The sequence below is a fragment of the Protopterus annectens genome, chromosome 3.part1 (genome assembly GCF_019279795.1).
Source record: "Protopterus annectens isolate FY-2018-M chromosome 3.part1, PAN1.0, whole genome shotgun sequence".
Lineage (NCBI taxonomy): Eukaryota > Metazoa > Chordata > Ceratodontiformes > Protopteridae > Protopterus > Protopterus annectens.
In genome coordinates, this window is record NC_056732.1 from 1,482,290,377 (window position 1) to 1,482,311,444 (window position 21,068).

The window sequence follows — 21,068 nt, forward strand, 5'->3', positions numbered from 1 at the left end:
ACTCCTGAAAAGTTGCCCGACTGTCCCTCCCTGGAGGCAGTCAGGGGATGCTTTTTCATGCACCAAAAAGCCTGGATAGCCATCACAAAACTCTTGGGTGCAAAGGATCATATCCAGAGTATATTTCTTTCCCTTTCTACAAATTCCTGTAAAAGCAAGAAAAACTCTTCCCAATGTTCCACCCAGTCACAGGGTGCTTAGCAGCTCAAGAGATCAGAAACTTGCTAGATAAGAGAGTCGTCCAAGAGGTCCCACCAGACCAATCAGGATCCGGAATTTACTCAAGATGTTTTAGTGCCAAAAAAGACAGGGGACTTGAGACCTGTTCTGGATCTCGGTTATCTAAATCAGTTTATAAAGAATGCAAATTCTGGATGATCATGGTTCAGTCCATTTTACCTGTCTGACAGAAGGATGACTGGATGTGCTCGGTCGATCTTTAAGATGCGTACTATTACATCAAAATGAACAGCCACTCTCAAAGGTATCTGTGCTTCTGGCTGGGTGCCAGTCATTTTCAGTTCAGAGCCCTGCCCTTTGGTCTCCCCTCAGCCCCCAGGGTTTTCACCAGATGCATGACAGCAGTAGCAGCTCACCTGTGACTGCTCAGATTCAGGGTACTTCTCTACTTAGATGACTGGTTCTTACTGCTCCAGCCAGGCATCTACTTGTAAAGGCCAAAGACTATTTACTCCAGTTATCTCACTCACTGGAAATCACTATCAGTATACCAAAATCACAACTTCAACCAGTTCAAGTCTTGGAGTTCATAGAGGCTTGCTTGGACACAGTCAGTTCTCTAGGTCTTTTGCCTCAGAACAGAGTTCTTACATTGAATGCATATGTCAGACAGATTTTGTCTTTTCCTTCTCTCCCAGCAAAATTGGCCCTCAGAGAGCTTGGGTCAGTGGCTGCTGCAATTACTTTAATTTACACTGCTAATTTCCAATTGAGAATTCTTCAATGGACCCCGGCAGTGCAATGGTCTTTTCTTCATAACCCCTTAAAACATCTGATAAAATTGTCTCAGGCTTGCAAAAAGCCTCTTCTTTGGTGAATTTACCCCGAGGAGATCGATCAAGGTCATCCATTTATCCTTCCTCCCCCCAAGTTGACCATGGACGCCTCCCATTTGGGGGCCATTATTCAGAACAGACTGTTGGTCCTCACAATACCAATTTTTCCATATCATTGTCCTAGAGATGAGACTTACTTCTAGCACTGCAAGCCTTTAAGAGCTTTCTCCGTCTAGGGACTGTTGTGATACAAATGGACAACATATCAGTAGTCTGGTACATCAACAGATGGGGGGAAACCGATGCTACCCCCTTTGTTAAGAAGCAATGCGAGTGTGGCATTGGGCAATCTCTTTTCTTGTGGTAATGTGCATTTTGGGAAATCCAACATTCTAGCGGACAAACTCGGCAGGACCATCCTTATGCCTCATGAGTGGTCTCTCAACCAGTTAGTAGCTAACAAGATCTTCCTCAAATGGGGTTAGCTTTGCTTCAACCTATTTGCATGTCCCCAAAACAACAAATGTAGCAAGTTCTTTGCCCTTATTCCACCTCAGGTACAGTCACCGAAAGTTGCTTTTAGTCCATGTTTGGCCCTCTGGTCTCCTTTATGCTTATCCTCCTCTGCCTCTAATTCCTGAGTTTCTTCAGAAAGTCCTTCATTTGAAGAGCACAGTAATCCTCATTGCTCCCTTCTGGCCTTGACAGGTGTGGTTCCTCTTCCTTTGGTCTCGTGTAATGCATCCTCCTTGGATGCTGGAACCCACTCCAGATCTCCTATCTCATCTCTCAGGGCAGATTCACCTGGACATTGCAGGCCTCAAGTTGACTGCAGGGTTTCTCCAGTTATGATGATGGCTAGATATTTCAGGCTTTTCTCTCCAGTTCAAAAAATCCTGGTTTCTTCTCATAAACTTTCGACTAGGAGAATTTATAAAAGTAATTGGAAAAAGGTTTTCCTTTTGGGCTCATCAGAGAGAGAGTTAGATCCCCTTACCTCCCTGCTTTCAGCTGTTGTAGATTTCCTTGCCTTGATTTTTTCAAAACGGAGCAGTTTTTTCCACTATTAAGGTTCAGTTAGCAGGCATTTCAAACTCACACTGGAGGTAATGCTTCTTCTTTAGCATCATCTAAGTTATCTAAGGCCTTTTTAACGGTACTATTTTACTTAGACCTCCAATAAAGGACCCTACACCACCTTGGGTCCTCACTAAGGTTTTGCAAACCTTTGTACTTTTTCCCTTTGAACCAGCAACTAAAGTAGATATCAAGTTTCTTTCTTGGAAAATTGACTTTCTGGTGGCTATAACTTCTGCAAGATGAGTATCTGAACTCCAAGCACTATCTTTCAAACCACCGTATTTGATATTTCACAAAAAAGGGTTAGTTTATGTACAAATCCTTCCATCCTACTAAACTTGCTTCTGAAGTCAGTATCAATAAGGTCATCAAATTGCCAGTTTTCTTTCCCAAATTTGTAAACAAAGAGAGAATACACCCTTTGTCATCTAATTGGACATAATCTCCAGAAATGGAGCTACCTTTGGTTCCACAGTTTTCCAGAACATCATTCCATGAGGGCCACCCAAGGTTACCATAGCTGAGGATTCTCCCATTCATTGAGAAAAGAATGAAAATGACAACATCTGATAAAGAAGTTATGTACTCGCCATACGTTTCATAGCAGCAAACTTGATCTGAGGTATGGTGGTGGTCATGGGCATTATGGATAAGGGAGGAGCTTGAGAGTCTGATTCTAGAATCTTAGTGGTTGAGTCAGATCTAAGGATTGGATCCAAACCCATTTATTGAGAAAGAATGAAAATGGACAACACAGATGGAACATTATGGTGAGTATATAACTTATTTTTTTTTTATTTAATCATTATCCATAGGGTTACTCTGTAGATAATGCCACTGAGGCTAAAGTAGTGGAAAGAGCAGCAAGATACCATAAAGCTTGGTCCAACTGCAAGGAAGATTCAGGATTGCTTCACATCATGTTTCTCTTCTTCTGCAAGGTAAGTAGTGATAACTTTATTGCTGGTAATAAGTAGTCTTTCAAGGAAACTGTTTCATTTTCTGCTTGTCATTGCATGTCATACTGGAGAACATTTCATTGGTTGCATTGCATTTTAAGTATAGCAGAGTGTAATTGTTTCTGAGATCCATAAATGTTCTGTATTGCAAAGAGAGTCAATTGTTAAGTATACATTGTGTACTCTTATATTTCTGCTTTTTCTTGGGGGGTGGTTTTGTGCAGTCAGCATTTGTATGGCTGGTACTAATATTCATATATAGAGTGAATGATAACTTTTAGGAGTAGCATGGCCTTAAAGGATCTCTTCTGTCCATTTTGCATGTAGCTAAAAACACATCTTTCCTTGCTTAATTGCAGAGTTATGGCCCAGCATAGAAGGTTCTGAGTTATCTTGTTATTAACTTTTTATTTTAAGGTCAGCAAAAAAAAATTCAAGTATTTAAAAAATGTTTTTCTAGATCAGAGCAAGAGCAATTTTGTTTTAAAAAAGGGGAAAAAGTCTCTAGTCTAGGACACCATTAGGTTAATAATTATTGGTTAATACAGTAACTGTATTAGCCAATAATTCTTCCAGTTTCCCATTAAAACTATTGGGAAATATAACTTGAAAAAGAGAAGTAATGCTATTCATTCACATGAAGTCTTACTGTACCCACTAAAGTAGTTGCAGGATATGTATAGCCAACACATATTACTCTGCTTTCCTGGCAGTTTGTAGTCTTTCTGGATAGAGACTGCAAAGGGGAGCAGATGCTGCAGTTCAGATACAAGTTTCTCTTGCAGGTATGTATTTTGTTTTTTTACTGGCAGGAAATTAGCTGTGTTTATGAGCTGTGTTAACAGCACAATGACCACAGCACAAACCTGATTTTTCACAGTCTGCGTTATTATGACTATTGCAGCAAGAGGAAGTTACTTGTCATGGCTTTTGTTAATTACACATCTCTGGTGATCATCAGAAGTGGCTGTCTGGTTTGGAGAAGCAGTCTGGATGAAAGCAGAGGGCAGTAAGTTGATCAAAGTGAAGTGATTATTGTCATGGCTTGAAGAGGATGGGGACAATATATACCAGAGAAGAGCAAATTGTTTGCTGTGGTCATTTGTCCTTTCATTACAGTCTGGCATCAGAGAGGTACATTAGAAAGTGGTTGTATTTTGGAGGCTAAGGAGGTAGCCTGTGTCTGTAAAAGCACAAAGCAAAACTTCAAAAAATTGTATGGCCAAAACCATTTGATGGATGTTTTGAAACTTCGAACATCTGATAAAAAAATAAACATTTACATTTCTGCAGGGGGGGGGGGGGCATGTGCCCCCCACACACACACACACACACCCTGCTAATTAAATAAACCAACTCTGAGATCATACTACAGTGAAGAAAATGGTAAATTTCCTGTTCTGCACTGTACGTCAGTCTCCATTGAGGATGTTCAAACTTCCAAAAATTCAATTATATGGTCTTGGCCATATGACTTTCGAATTTTTGGATGTTTGGTCATCTGATAGGGATCCATATGTATGTGTACACACACGTGTGCGTGTGTGTGTGTGTGTGTGTATATATTTATATATATATATATATATATATATGGATCTACTACTATTCACCGAAAGCACATTTCACCGAAAATCGGAGTGCACTTTTCACAGAAAGTTAATTTCACCGAAAACACAATTCACAGAAACACATTTCACCGAAAGTTGTAGATGGCCTTTACCCCACTGTAGTGCGACCCTGGAGTTAGTATAAATAGAAAGGGGGGTGGGGGCATAGCCCCCCTCACATATTTTATGTATATATTATTGTCAGAGAACAGTAATATATTGCAATTACATGTATATAATTCAAAATATTTAAAATATATGGGGGGCTATGCCCCCCCCCTTACTATATATACTATCCAGGGTCGCACTACAGTGGGGAAAAGGCCATCTACAACTTTCGGTGAAATGCGTTTCAGTGAATTGTGTTTTCGGTGAAATGTGCTTTCGGTGAAAAGTGCACGGTGAAATGTGCTTTCGGTGAATAGTAGTAGATCCATATATATAGATATATATATAGATATATATATATATACATACACACACATATATATATATATATATATATATATATATATATATATATATATATATATATATACATACACATATACGTATATATATATATATATATATATATATATATATATATACATACATATATATACAATTTATTTGTGGTCAGAATTGCTCTTAATTTAACTCATTACATCCGAGTAATGCCTCCAGGTGCATCTGCAGTTAACTCCTACTGATGCCTCTAGGCATCAAATATTGCTTGTTCATATTTGCATCAATAATTCCAAGACAATGCTATGTACAAGGTTTTAAGATTTCATCTTACAGCTTACATAATGGCAAACTCAACTGCATTAATATTTGACCTCTGTGTAGTGCAGGTAAAGTGATATTAACAGTTCTTTTTATGATATTAATTTATATAGATATAATTTTCACATTTTTCTAAATGTCTAGACAACCAAGTAACACAGACAGAACTCATTTGCCTTGTATGAAAGTTCTCAGATGAATAAAATGCTGCTGTGAGAGTATTGTGTAACTTGAGTGATTGTTGAGCTATTGTAAGTTGTTTACAAAATATTACAAATGCAATAGTTGCTGTGTTTACTATGACTTATAAAATTCAGTTTAATACCTAGAACCTAAAGAATACTACCACTATAAAAATAGTTTGCATTGAAGAGTTTAGCATTTATACTTCTTTCATAACCCTGATTGTTCCAGAGATATGAATATTTGTTTGAAATTTGAGGACATAATTTGATTCTGTCAAAAAGCTTAGGCTCTGCCCATTGGAGGTTACAGTGCAAGCCTCCTGAGCTCCATTGGAGTGAATGAGTTAAGAAAACTGGCTTTAAATGAACATATGTAGATTTTCCTTGATTACAGGTGTTATATGCTAGGAATTGTTGTCTAGGTATTTGATGTAGGTTTAAGCTACAGATGATTGTTTTAAATGGATATTCATGTTAAAATGGAATTGTTTAATATTTAAAATTTTGGCAGAGAATGGGATTTGTGTGGTATTTAAGCTGCTAGTGCACACATCATGACTGCTTTCTTATTGACTGTTATTTCTAAAAATGTGTTAAGGGATATCTTTACTCTGCATTTGGACAGTATTATGATTTGCTTCTGCTACTTTTGATTTGGAGATTGAGACATGCTTATGTGAACTAAGTGACAACATGCATTCCGACTGACTCCTCCTAGATTTTTGACTGGTAGTCAGGCTTCTTCCATGGCTACATCATTGATACTTAACCTGCTGTTCCTCCTTCTAAAGTACCTGTTAAGAAAAAAAAACAGTTAAGCATGGCCCCGTGCCTATAACACAGGCTTAGTCAGTGCCTTAGCCCTTGGCAGGTGACTGCATTGGCCATTGCTGGATCCTCAGACCACTTGCTGGTTTCCTTGAATCTGTCCTGTAGGCTTGCCTGCCATCATGGATCAGGGGACAGACATGTTCTTTTAGCTGTTCCAGTGTCCAATCTTGGCATGGGAGAATCATCTATTTGAGGTACTGGAGACACGCTAGGAGGGTCTTCTCAAGGTGATTGAGGAAAGAGACCACTTGCCTGTGATGGCATGCCTTCTTATCTAAGTCTTTGTCCAGAGATATTCATAAGAATAGTAAACAAAATAAGGAAATGGTTTCTATAGTAAAAAATGACATCATTACCTTATGTAGGACTCTGTCTCCGGCTTTTAATCTTTGGTGTCAAGTGACTAATCCTGTTCATTATTCCTCTACTCCTAAAGAGGATGATTGTTCATCAGTTTTGATGTTGGCAAAGACAGAATAGTATCACCAGAGGGATCCATGGCTCAAGGCTCTTAGTCTTTGGAAAGTGAATTTGAAATGCAGCATTTGGAGAGTCTCTCCAGACTTGGATGTTTTTGGGAACCCGTTGATGTCCCTCATGAACTGGTTAGATATGATTAATTAGAACAGGAAGCTCCACATACTGCACATATTCCTCCTCTTCTGCCTGCCTTTCTCAGACTAACATATACTTTTTTCTTGTTTTAGAGTAGACCCAGCTACCACCTCTCCAAATGCTCCAAGCAGGAAAGAGAACTGTTACTACCCCAACCCACTTCTTAGAATAAAGAGGATGAACTGCTGGACAGACTGGGCAAGAGATTTTTTTCCTCTACTTTAACCTTCAGAATCCTCACTTAAGAGGGCTATATGCGAATGTTTATGCTTAAATATACCAGGCAGAAAACGCAAAAGCTTTAAAATGGCAGTGTACTTCCAGCATTGTTAACTTATGAAGTTCATGTATTTATGAATAAAAGCGCTTATCTTTCATTATTTTAAACAAGGTTTTATTTTAAAAAGGTTGCTGGAGTAAAGTTCTTTTGTATTTTATCTACAGCAGTTTGTTTCATTGTGCCTTCCATTTGTGTTTCACCTTTATGCTTAAATATGCTAGTAATGTGACAGATTTTTTCTGCTTCACAATCTCCCGAAGGGAGGTCATACTTAAATCAGATTGTGGCTAATTTGTCTCAGGTTTCTAAAAATGCCTTGAAAAGTGTGCATGATTGTGCTGACACTGCATCTAGTGCTTCTGCGTCTGCCATAGTATTGAGAAGAAAGCAACCTAGACCTTTAATAATTAAGATGCAATCTTGCCAATAGGAGGAGGAGTTGATTCTGACAAAACTGTAGTAGAAGAACAAAATACTAAAAGTGGGAAACAGCAGAGTGTTTGTGGAGAATGACTATGCATTTACACGAGGCAGAAGAGGAGTAAATTTATTCCATTATTCGGGGAATGTTGAGAAGCAGGCATGAGATTTAAACTGCTGCACCCAACTATCTTCAAAATATTTTTCCCTGGAGGAACAAAATCATTTTCTGATGTAGTTCACACTAAGGAAGAAATACAAAAGTTTGTCCCTCAAAAAGTGAGGTGTGAAACAGGAGGAGATTCTGCTTCTTGTTCTTTTGGTAATAAGGACCACAGAAAGACTGCGCCAATTTCCAGTGTTTCAATGGAAAATGTTTGAGAGAAGTAAGAGAGCACAACAGTCGACTAGAAGAATTGAGAGTATGTTAAAAATGAAGCAGAGACATAATTTGGGAGATGAAGATGAACAACAATAAAATCAGTAACTTGGAAATTGACCATTGTGGATTTAAAAAGCAATAATTATATTTGTGAAACATGACAGAACAAGAAAATCTGGAAATACTGGACTTTTTTGGACATTGTTAAACTTGTAGGGGATGCAAAAGAATATGCCATACGTTGTCATTAATGTTCGGAAAAATGCTCAGGAGAGGGGAAGAAAGTTAACTGTAAGTAAAACTATTTTTTTCCCTTAATGGTACTATTTTAATAGTGCATGATTTCTTTGTATGCTATAAATAAAAGTTTTCTCAGTTATTTTTAAGTGTAATGAGGATACTGATGTAAATAGGTGCTCATGTTTTTTTTTTCTTTTTTTGCTTTCTCACTTCTCTCTTTTTCCTTGTTCAGTTTTAAGAAATGTAGGCGCTGCATTGTAAAAAAAAAGAAAAATCTGGTTAAAAGAGCATGACAAAAGAAAAATGTGCTTTTTTCCTTATTGTTGCATAGTAAAGAAATTGGATTAAGGCACTTAGCTTAATCTAGTATCAAGTTTTAAGAAAAAGCAAGTAAATGAAAATAATATTGAATTTTACAAGGCTTTTTTTTCTAGTGGGCAAAGGTATGCTTGGTAGTTTTGTGTCTGGTTCTCATGTCTCTAGGAGACCATCTGTTAAAGGGAAATGGCCTGATCAAAATGTTTTCTGAAAGCATTCAAGTGTTTTCCCAGCTGAGAGAGCTATAAAGATGAGACAAAGTGTGGCAGCACATAGTAGAAACACAGGATAGTACCATTCATCTTAGCGTGGATAACCTATCTTTTAGGTTATCTCAAGTCTGTGTATGACTTTCAGTTTGGAACATTTGTTCCTATTAGAAAGATAAAACTTTAATATTTAAAGATGTACATATATGTGTTGTTGTCCAATCTCACCTTCATTCTTACCAGGATGGGTTTGGATCTGATCCGACTAGGCCTTTATATATACAAGCTTAAGGTCTTACACTAGCTCATGGCTAAACCCTATCCCAGCATACCCAAGGAACATTTCCCAGATCTCATTTGCTGCTAAACAAGATTGGGTGCTCATTCAGCTAGCTCTGGCTAAGTATAACTTAAAATGTCCTGCCACTGTTTCAAATTTGCTTATTTTTGGTACTAGTGCTTAATAGTTGTGGTTTATTGTGCTTCTTAGTATACTTGTGCCTCTGTTATCCTTTCTCCTGCTGGTTGGCCGTCATCTTTCATAAAGGCCTTATTATCCCTCTTCCGGCTTCTTCTTTACTTTTTCTATAGCCCGTTTAAGTTAGAGGGCTCCTTTTTTCTGATTCCTCCCTACTCCCCTTTTTTCTGATAGTTTGTTTAACGTAGAGTGCTGCCTTCCTCTTAGCTCATTTAAATTAGAGGGCTATCTCCCTTCCGTTCCCCTTCTGCCTCTCGGCATAGCCCATTTAAGGTAGAGGACTGTGCCGTCCTGTAAAAGCTCCTTTAACTTTGTTTTGGTGGTAATTGTTGCTTGTTTAAAATATATATATATATATATATATATATATACATATTTTTTTCCTCCAGCTAACTAGATATTTTTTCCTGTTCTACAGTGTCTTCTAAAGATTCAAAATCATCTGTTTTTAAAAAAAATGTGAGGAATGTGGACAGAAAATGTTGACTGACGCATTATCTGTGTCTATTGTCTGGGAGCTGTCCATCTCAGGGGTCTTGCTCTCTTTGTCACTCTTTCAGCTGTAGAGCATAGAGCTTTCCTGGAGAGAAAAAATAAACTAATTTTGAGAGGACTTTTAAAAACCTCCTTCTCAGAGGCTATTCAAGAAAGTCTGGGCTTATCTAAATTGGACAAGCCTACTTTCACTAAATCTGACAAATCAGAGAAGACATCTTCATCTTCTAGAGCTCCATTGGAGCCATCAAAAAAAAATGCCAACACTTTTGTCACCAGATCCAAAAAATCATCTGCTCCAACACCATCTGTTTCGGTGCCAAAGGAATTTTAGAGTCGGAGCTGGTCTCCAGTCTTGGAGACATTCTTTCCAACCCTCAGGTCTCCTATTTTGCAACCTTCAAAGTCCCCAGCACCCTTGACTCAGTCTTCCAGGAGCCTGTCTGATGATGACGTGGATCGAGTGGTACAAAGGCTGCCAAAGACACCAGTGTTGACCAAATCATTATTGGATCCATTGAGGGATTCAGATCAACTGCATCCTCCCCTTCTGCTCTGATTCTTCTTCAATCTGACCTCAGACTACTGAGTCAGAATGTCCAGAGCTGATACTGGTGGAAACATCTGAACCCGAGTCTAAGGGCCAACGCTCGCCAGTCAGGTCCGGGGAGGCAAGTCGGCTCCAGTGAGCTTGGCTCATACGTTGGCTTCGGGCCCATTGTCCTTGGTTCCATAGGTTCCCTTGACTTCTTCGGATCCAGGGATATCCTCGGATCAGGGGCCAGGGGGCTTTTGAGGTGATGAGAGTACTGTCTCCACAGACAGTTACACTGTCATCTCTGGATATTCTTCCCCTTAAAAGCACCAGTGTCTGCCTCTATATCCTTGTTTCCACAGGGACGCAGAGATCCTAGGCCTCAGGATGCCTCACTGGGCACCCCCCACTGTTCTGAAACCTCTCCAGAGTATCCCTCTGAGGAGGTCCCTCAGACGTGGATATCTAAGAGGAAGCATTTAGACTCCTCAGAGGAGTCCATCACTTCAGATACGGACTTCGATGACTCTGAGGGGTCCCCACGGTCACCTCTTGATGATTTATTTTTTGGAGACATATTAGAATTACTTAAACAGAGAGGCAGCTGGAAGTCCACCAACCCTTCAGCAGTGGAGTCCGTACTCCTGAAGGCCTTTGGATCTCACCCTTCCTCCGTCAGGTCTTAAATCTCCTCACAAAGAAAAAAGCTCAAGCAAGGATAGTCCTAAAAGTTTTGGGGACCATGGCAGAAGCAATAATTCTGATCCCCTTAGCATGTCTACACATGAGAATTCTCCAGTGGCTACTGTCCACTCAGTGGTTGATGCAGGAATTGCCAGTGTCTCACAAAACAATAACAGAAACTTGCAGGAAAGACCTTTGTTGGTGGCTTTACTCCACTGATGTGACACTGGTCGGCCATTTGTACTTCCCCAACCATTGGCCACAGTGACAAGGGATACTTCTCAGGGTGGGGGGGCATTATCTAGGAAAGCGAGTCCACGGCACTTGGCAGGATCACAAGGCCCATTTGCACATCAGTGTCCTAGAGATGAGAGTGGTGCTTCTAACACTGGAAGCATTCCAGGACACTCTTCTGCTTGGAACTATTGCAGTACAGACCGATAACATGTCAGTTGTATGGCACATGACAAACAAGGAGGAACCAAATCTTAACACCTTTGTCGAGAGGCCATGAGAGTATGGCAGTGGGTGACTTCCTCCCATTTTCTGAGAGCAACGTACATCCCAGGGAAATCCAACGTGATACAGACTCATCACAGCAATTCTGATGCCTCATGAGTGGTCCCTAAAAGAGGAAGTAGCGGAAAAGATTTGCTGCAAATAGGGCCAGCCTTGCTCTGACCTTTTTGAGACATCCATGAACGCCAAATGCATTGCCCTTATCCCCCCTCCAGTGGAGTCACCAAGGGATGGACTTGTTCACGATTGGCCCTCAGTCTCCTCTATGCTTTTCCTCCCTTTCCAGTAATACCCAAAGTTCTCATCAAATCTGGTTCTCCTTCCTGTGGCCTCATCTTCGGGAGGAGCCTTGGATTCTGGACCCAGTTCCAGACCTTTTGGCTCATGTGTCAGGAATGCTTCATCCTTCCCCTTAGACCCTCAAATTGACAGCTTGGCTGCTCTGATTCCAACCATATCCAGGTTTCCTAAACTCTCTTCGGCAGTCAAACACATTCTAATTTCTTCTAATAAGGCTTCAACAAGAAAGATATATAGAAGCAAATGGAAAAGATTTTCATTATAGGCTTCTCGTAACCACATTGATCCCTTTCCTGCCCCAGTCAGTTTCAGTCTAGAATTCCTAGCAAAATTATTTGATGAGGGTGCAGCTTGCAGCTACCAATAGAGTTCAACTAGCAGCGATATCTTGTTTTCATATAGGTGAATCTTGTCTCAACGTGATGTTTCATAGGATATGGAAAAGATTTCTTAAGGGTATTTTATTACTACGACCACCTATCAGAGACCCCCCCCAGCACCATAGTATTTAAATTTTGTCCTATCTCGTTTAGTCTTTCCCCCTTCATCTTGCAAACTCAAGTTTTTGACATGGAAAACTATTCTCTTGATAGCAGTTACCTCTGCCAGGAGGGTGTCAGAGCTACAATCTTTGTCAATAAAGCCCCCCTACTTGCTTTTCCACAGGGTATCCTTAAGAACGCACCCCTTCTTTTTGCCAAAAATATGTTCAGAGTCTAATTTGAACCAATCCATAGAGCTTCCAGTTTTTACGCAAAATATGAGAATAGGGCAGAATACATGTTACATCAATTGGTTGTGCATAGGAAATTGCGTTTCTATATACACAGGACTAAGAGTTTCAAAAAAGCTGACCAGGTATATTTGTATCCTTTTCAGATTCAAAGAAAGGGACTTCAGTCTCTAAGGTAACACTGTCAGAATGGCTTTCAGATTGCATTACCTTCATCTATAAGTCTCAAAACAGAGATCTTCCCAATACAGTTAAAGCCATCTCTACAAGAGCCATTGCAATCTCTTCTGCCTTTCTGTCTAGACTACCAATTGATACCATTTGTGCTGCAGCAACATGGGCAAGACCACATACCTTTATCACTCATTACAAAGTTGATTTGGCCTCCAGGAACAGGGCCTCTCTTGGTTCCACGATTCTGAAGAATATTCTCCCTTGAGCCACCCAAGAAAAATGGTGCAAGGGACACTATCCCATCCTGGTAAGAATGAAGGTGAGATCGGACAGCAACACACACACACACACACACACACACACACACACACACACACACAAGTTATGTACTCAGCATAATGTTCCATGTGTGTTGTCCATCTTCACCTTCATTCTTACATCCCACCCTCCTTTCCCCCTACTTTTTTTTTTTTTTAATTCTTGGAAGACGGATTTGCTACAGTTGGACATCATTGTTTTCTGACCTTCTTGACTGCACTCTGAGATATTAAAAACAGTAATTATTTCTTATTATTATTATGACTGCTAACAAGATCTGGGGAATGTTCCTAGAGTGTGCTGGGATATAGTTTAGTCACGAGTTAGTGTAAGACCTCGAGCTTTGTATATAAAGGCCGAGTCGGATCCGAGGATCGGCTCCGAACCAATTCTGGTAAGAATGAAGGCAAAGATGGACAACACACATGGAATGTTATGGTGAGTACATAACTACTTTTTTGTGCATTAAGTTAATAGATTTGGGGGGTATTAGGGTTGCGTTTATTTTTTTGTTTGAGAGCTTTCAGTAAAACAAACATTTTTGAAGAGGTGACATAGGCTCAAATGGAGATGACAAGAAACAACTATATAAAAGGTTAACTTGCCAAACAGTATAACCCTGTAACACAAAAGCTGGAACTAGACATTTAACTAAAAAGTGGTTATTCATAAAAGGTCAGAATAACTTTTCAAGAAAAAAAAAAACATATGAGCACATATTTACGTAAATGGTCTCACTGATAAATACAAAAAAGTAGTGCACTGTATTAAAATGTAGATTGTAAATAGCTTTTGCTACAAGAGACGCTTGGAAATAACTAAAAGTGAATATGATAAAGAAAGGTTTTCAGGATGGTTATTCAGTGGAATACCTGGGACAAAGGAAGGGAGTAGTACTTGTATTAATTGCAAGAGGAGCTCCAATAGTGATAGAAGAGAATGAAAAGATGATAATGGTATATTTATAGTACTAAGGAGCTACTGGCAAGGGAGGAGGATTACACTACCATGTATTTACATTCTACCAAAAACTGCTATAATGGAGTTTAAGAAAAATCTGGGAGAAGTAATCAGCTTTCAGCAAGGGATATTACTTATAGGTGGGGATTGGAATTTGATTTGCAACAGTGAAAATGTGTCTGGCGGGCCCAGAAAGGAAAATATAACAAAAGAAGGTAGATTTTTGAAGACATCTATGAAAATATTTGGCATTAAAGATTTGAATTCAGTACTAGGAGTTCGGAGTGAATTTACATGTTATTCCCAAGATTCAAAAACTGGGTTAGGCTAGACAGTATTTCATATTGTGCACCAATAATAACTAAAATAAAAACGAGACACTGGCATTTTTGCTTCTGTTGAAAATAGAGGAATTTAAGGAATTGGTAGTGGAAATTATCCAGAATTTATTAAGAGAAGATATAAATTCTGAAAATACAGCTAAGGCGTGGGATACAGTTAAAGTAGAGTTTAAAAATAGTGAGCTCATTTGGTGTAGTGGTAGTTGCTCTGTCTGCAGTGCACCGGGTCCTGTGTTTGAGATTTGGCAGGGCTGATTATTTTCTGGTTTAATAGCCCATATTTGCGCTGGTTTCCCGCCTTTCCTGTAACTAGTCTAGTTGAGATACAGTTTTGCTGTATCCAGGACTGTTTGTAAGCTTCTAAGCCCCCCAAGCCTTTCTGTGTTGGAGGGAAGCATTCTAGCTTATCAGTGGGAGTGGTAAGCACTACGTAGCCTATTTACCACGAGAGGAGTGGTTTCTGGCCCAGAAATTGTAGTTTATTGGCCATTTGGGAAGTTTTTCCATCCCTTTCAACTTTTTGGTTTAAAAGCCCATGTTTGTGCTCGTTTCCCGCTTTTCCTGTAACTAGTCTAGTCCAGATATAGATTTGCTGTATCCTGGACTGTTTGTAAGCTTCTAAGCCCCCAAAGCCTTTCTGTGTTGGAGGGAAGCCTTCTAGCATATCAGTGGGAGAGTGGTAAGCACTACGTAGCCTATCTACCACAAGAGGAGTGGTTTCTGGCCCAGAAATTGTAGTGTATTGGCTGTTTGGGCAGTTTTTCCATTCTTTTCAAGTTTCTGGTTTAAAAGCCCAAGTTTGTGCAGGTTTGCACTCGTTTAAGCTCCATACTGTGGCGCCGAGCAGAGGCAAACTATTACTGGTGCCAAAAAGTCTGCTCTTCAGTTTTTCCCTTAGATTTTGCTAGTTCTTTCTCTCTTGCACTTCAAATACCCTAATCGGTTTGCACTTCAACAGGTTTTTGTAGCAATTATTGTAGCACACCCAAGTGCCATCAGCACATGCTTGACAAGCCACGCTGCTTCACAAGGGACGGCTTGCACTTGTCACCCCTGGGATTCTGGATATTGGCTAAGGCTCTTGCCACCCCCATAGTGCCTTTTTTAGGCAAGGCTCAAATTCTAAACCTACCATCCTAGAAAACAAAAATGGGAAGAAACTGAGGGTAATGCTGCTCAGTGCCAGAAGTCTAAATCTCAGAATGCACGCACTCGAGGCCCTTCTCAGTATGGTGAACATCGATGTCTGTGCTGTAACTGAAACCTGGTTCAAGGCTCCTGAGAGCACCCCGGCACTATTAGGTTTTACCTCATATCATGCGTTCCGGCCCCAAAACCCGGACCACACCACAAAAGGAGGGGGTGTATCCATATTCATAAAGGATACCCACACCTCCAGGTTGGTGGCAACGCACGAAGCTTTGGAAACCATCCAGGTGCAACTAACCATAGGCAAAACTGCTCTACAAATTGTAGCATGCTACAGGCCACCCTCTCAAACTCAGGAACCCCACACAGCCTTCCTGAAGACACTGGAGGGTATAAATGTATCTCCAAACACCATCATATTGGGTGGCTTCAACTACCCGAATATAGACTGGGAACATTACTCAAGCCCTAACTTTGTAGCCCAACGGTTCCTGGAGTTCATAAATTCAAATGCCATGGAACAGCTAGTCACTGTTCCCACGAGAGGAGAAAATGTACTAGATCTCATTATCACAAACATGGGGACAAAATGCTCCACACCGGAAGTATATCCCTCATTGGTGAGATCAGATCATAAACTAATTTCACTGGAAATCCACATCCCGCCCCCACCCCAAACAAAAAAGACCACAGTGAAGAACTTCTAAAGCAAACTACACACTACTCAAGACTGGTGTGGTATCCTTCAAGGCCCCTGAGCCAGTGGAAACCACAACCCAAGCTGGAAGCCCTTACAAATGCCTTCTATGAACACCTCCAGGACTGCATGGATCAGGCAATCCCAAATAAAACCAAGACTCTTTCCACAAAGGGCAAACGTCCAGTCTGGTGGACCCCAGCCATTAACAAACTTTACAATAAGAGGAGAAAGCTATTACATGATAGAACAAAATCCATAAAAGGGAAGTCACCCTGATCATTATTAGTAAAAAAATACGAGCACTCATAAAATCAACTAAGGCCAATTTTGAGAGAAAAATTGCCATGGATTCAAAGGACAATCATAAGGCCTTTTTCAGCTATGTTAGGAACCTGGGTGGAAACTCCCAGATATGCTCAGAATTAGTCCAAAATGATACAAAAATCACTGAACCCACAGACCTTGCCAACATACTGGCAGACAGGTTCAGTGCAAACTTCACCCCCCTCTCCTCCCCTAAAGGAGAGATAACTATCCCAGCGGAGTGTAGCCTCCCAGACACCAATACACTAATCATAGGTGACTCGATAGTGAGGTACACAGATGTCCCACTCACTAGGTTGAATAAGGAGAAGGTAACAGTCAGCTGTCTATCAGGTGCCAGAATCCGACACATAACACACACTCAGGTCACTCCACAACAAGTACAAGTCTGACTCTGTCATTGTCCTTGTGGGTGTGAATGACATGAGATGCACCTCCCTGGACTACATGAAAAGAGACATGGTGGAGCTCTCAGATTTTGTTGCTCAGGCAGGTATGACACTAGACCTGAGCAGTATCCTACCATCACCCAGAATGATATTGCATTACAAACAAAAAATGATTAACTTCAACAATTGGCTAAGTTTCTGGTGCCATTCTAAGGGGATCGAGTATTTGCCTGCTTGGGATGACATGATTGGCAGACCTCAATGCTTTGCCAGAGATGGCCTGCATCTGTCACCATTGGGTGTCTTGGTACTGGCTAAGGTTCTTGCCACCCTTATAGTGCCTTTTAGGTGGTGTTCCAAAGACCAAATTACCACCGTAACAGTTATAAATAAATGCAATCTGAGGGTCATGCTGCCCAATGCTAGAAGTCTAAATCTCAAGATGCACTCACTAGAAGCGCTTAAAATGGAGAACGACATTTGTGCTGTAACAGAGACCTGGTTTAAAGCAGCAGAAAGCACCCCTGCACTACCAGACTATAATTCTTTCCACACCTTTCAGCCCCGAAACATGGACCGAAGCTCCAAAGGCGGTGGTGTCTCCTTATTCATAAAGGATATGCACACATCCAGACTAGCAGCCCAGCATAACGCATCTGAGATATTTCAGGTACAACTAACATCGGGTAAGACTGTGATCCAGGTCATAGCCTGCTGTAGGCCCCCAACCATGTCACTAGACACTCAGTCCACATTCCTAAGCACCCTGGAATCTATCAAGGTCCAACCCAACACTCTCTTTCTAGGAGACGTCAACTACCCCTCCATCAACTGGGAAAACTACTTAAGCACCAATACACTGGCCCAACGCTTCTTGGAATTCATCATTTCCAATGCCCTGGACCAGCTCATTCTGAACCCCACTAGAGGAAGCAACATCCTTGACCTGGTTGTTACTAATATAGGCGACTATTGCTGTACACCAATAGACAATCCCTCCCTGGTCAGATCCAACCATAAACTAATCACCATGGAAATCCACATCTCCCCCCCCCCAAAAAAAAAAAGGTAACCACCTTGAAAAACTTCTCCAAAGCTGACTTTGGACTCCTAAAAATAAAAAGTTGAAGATACCTCATCAAATCCTCTAAAGCCAGCTATGAAGGCAGAATTGCAGCAGGCACTAAAAACAATCACAAAGCCTTCTATAGCTATATCAAGAACCTCCATGGCAATACCCAGATTTGCTCTGAGATATTGCACAATGGTGCCTCCTATGCTGAGCCAGCAGATATTGCCAACATACTGGCCGACAGATTCAGTGCCCCCCCCCCCCCCCAAAAAAAAAAAGGAGCAATCACAATGCCGGAAGAATGCCAGGCACCCAACATTACTGCAGCACAGGTTAAAACTGCATTGTCTAAGGACAAGAATACAGCTTCCATGGGACCCAACAATATCCCTGGCTGTGTTCTACATGAACTACAAAGTGAACTGGCACCACATCTGTGTGCCCTCTTCAGTCATAGCCTCACCTCAGGCTTTGTCCCTATTAAGTGGCACACTGTTACAGTCATCCCTCTCCCGAAAGGGGGAGCGACTACAGACCCTGGGAATTACTGCCCCATTAGCCTGACAAATCTGATATGTAAAGCTATGGAGCGCATCATCATGGACCTGATTAACAAAGATATAAGAAGTCTCCAAACTCTAGACCCCTTGCAGTTTAGCTTTGTAAAAGGAAGATCATGCCTTCTCAACCTGGTTGACTTTTTTGAGTCAGTCACCAGGGCTGTGGATGAAGGTAAGGCAGTGCATACAGCCTACCTCGATCTGGCCAAGGCCTTTGATACCATTCCTCACTCAGGATTTATTGATAAACTCAACAAACTAGGCATCAATCCCTATATCACTAGGTGGGTTGCAAATTGGCTCACAGACAGAACATAGTGTGAAAGTAGCGGACTCCAGTACAGACTACCGACCAGTCACGAGTGGAATCGCACAGGGCTCGGTCCTGGGTCCTCACTGTTTGGCAGCTACTTCTCTGAAGTCCAGGCTAACACAAAGGGACTCTGGCTGACCAAATTCATAGACGACTGCAAGGTGGGAGCCATTATTAACTCCCCAAGTGATGCAGACATCTTACAGAAAGGCGTCACTGAGACCAGTGAATGGCGTCGAAACCATGGCCTTAACCTTAACTCAGAAAAATGTGTCATCATCCCTTTTGGTAGAAGCTCAGTTCCCACAAATTACCAAATCGAGGGAGCCCACTGAACACTGAAGGTGTTATAAGAGATCTGAGGACACAGGTTGCCAGCAACCTCTCCTTCGACCACTACAATTGCCACTGTGGTCAGAAAGTCCTTCTTTGTGGCAAATCTCATTACCAAGGGTTTTTCATCCAGGAAGAAAGAGGACATCATCTCTCTACTCTTCCCTCATTAGACCAATCATAGAGTATAATGCCCCATTTTACCTGTACCTCACTATACACCTGCAACAGCTGGAGAGGCCACAGCATTACCTCATGAAGAGGATCCTGGGCATTAAACACATGTCCTACATGGACAGACTCAAAAGATTCCAACTATTTTCTGTGTCATATTGCTTACCTTAAAGGTGATCTCTGCTTGACGTACAAAACCATGTCTGACCCAGCTGTATTAGAAATGCTTCATCCAAAGAAATCCCAGTCTCTCTGCACCACACACTTGAGAGACCTCAACCTCATTACCACAATCAGCAGAACATGTGGAGGGACAGGTTCCTCACCCAGAGACTGCCCATGCTCTGGAATAGAATTCTCATATATGTCAAGCAGAGTGCCTCGCTGACCCTCTTCAAGAGAAATTTTGATGAGTGGATGAGTAATAGAAAGTTCACCCCTGGGATCACTCCAGTGGCTGTACTTGATAAAGACACTGGGAACGAACGTCGGGCGGCATGATGCCAGAGCACTTATATGGGCTAGGCTTGTAAAGGCTCCAGGGCTATTAATCTAGTATGCACCTATGAACCTAAGTAAAAAAGTAGAGATATGATTAAAAAGTAACCGTAATTATTTAGAGGGACTGAAGAATGTTACAGTATTGCAAAATAGTGTGACTCCCACAGAACAGTAAGAGGAGCAACTGCAGAATGCTAAACAGAAAAAAAGAGATTATCTCAATAATATGCATGAGTTTAGAAATATTGATGTTAAGCAACTCTCTTTTGATGATAACTCTAGAGCACAAAAACTTTTAGCACAACGACTCAGCCAACAGAAAGTAAAAGGAATTGTCACCAAGCTTGGGGAGCCTATAACAAGGAAGATAACGAGATCCTGTAGATGTATTAGAAAGATTTCAAAAATTCTGTGAAAGTCTGTATAAAGCAGAGATATAGAAATCAAGAAAAGTTACAAATGGAAATGTTTATGGAAGAATTGAATATTTCAAGGTCAAAGGTAGATGAGGCCCAATTACTTGCATTTAGGATATGAGAGAGGAGATAAAATTGGTGATGTATAACCAATCTGCAGAATAGTTCCCAGGAATGCATGGCATTCTTGTGGAAGTTTGGAAGCTATGAGGGAAAAAAAAACTGGTAAAGATCTGAAAGGTTTTGTTTGACAGTATTTTAAGAAAAGGAGAAGTTGCCAATATCTTGGAAAAAAGCTGTGGTAGCTGCAATACGTAAAGAAGGCAAACATCCACAAGATCCAGATTCATACAGGCCCATTTCAGTACTAAACTATGATTATAAAGTTTGTCTAAAATTGCTAAAATAATGACAAATGTGATGCCAAAATTGATAGATATGGATCACTGTGGATGTTCTTCATTCCACATTGCTGCAGTCCTAACTATTGGGTAGTCCGCTGTCCAGTCGGCCCGAATACCAAAGTATATGGCTGACGTCGGTCAGGGCGCATTAGACTGACGTCAGTACGTCAGGGTACTAATGCGCATGACCGACGTCATATCCTCAGTCTTTTTTGCCGCATGGTCCGATGCAGAAGCAGTTTTGCGAGTGCAGGTTGGCGTTCTGAAATTTTCTGAAGTCGGAGTT

At 40.9% G+C, this 21,068-nt stretch overlaps 1 protein-coding gene across 3 annotated transcripts in view; it reads left to right on the forward strand.

Annotated features, from left to right (window-relative positions):
* STK31 (serine/threonine kinase 31) overlaps positions 1 to 21,068 on the forward strand; it is a 5,081,810-nt gene that overhangs the window by 4,203,561 nt on the left and 857,181 nt on the right. For 2 of the 3 annotated variants that reach the window (XM_044067546.1, XM_044067545.1), the window contains one exon: positions 2,912 to 3,037. In XM_044067546.1, coding sequence (XP_043923481.1) covers positions 2,912 to 3,037 — 126 coding nt within the window. Of the gene's footprint in view, positions 1 to 2,911; positions 3,038 to 7,153; positions 7,336 to 21,068 lie in introns of those variants that run through there. The other variant, XM_044067547.1, reaches the window with a different exon arrangement.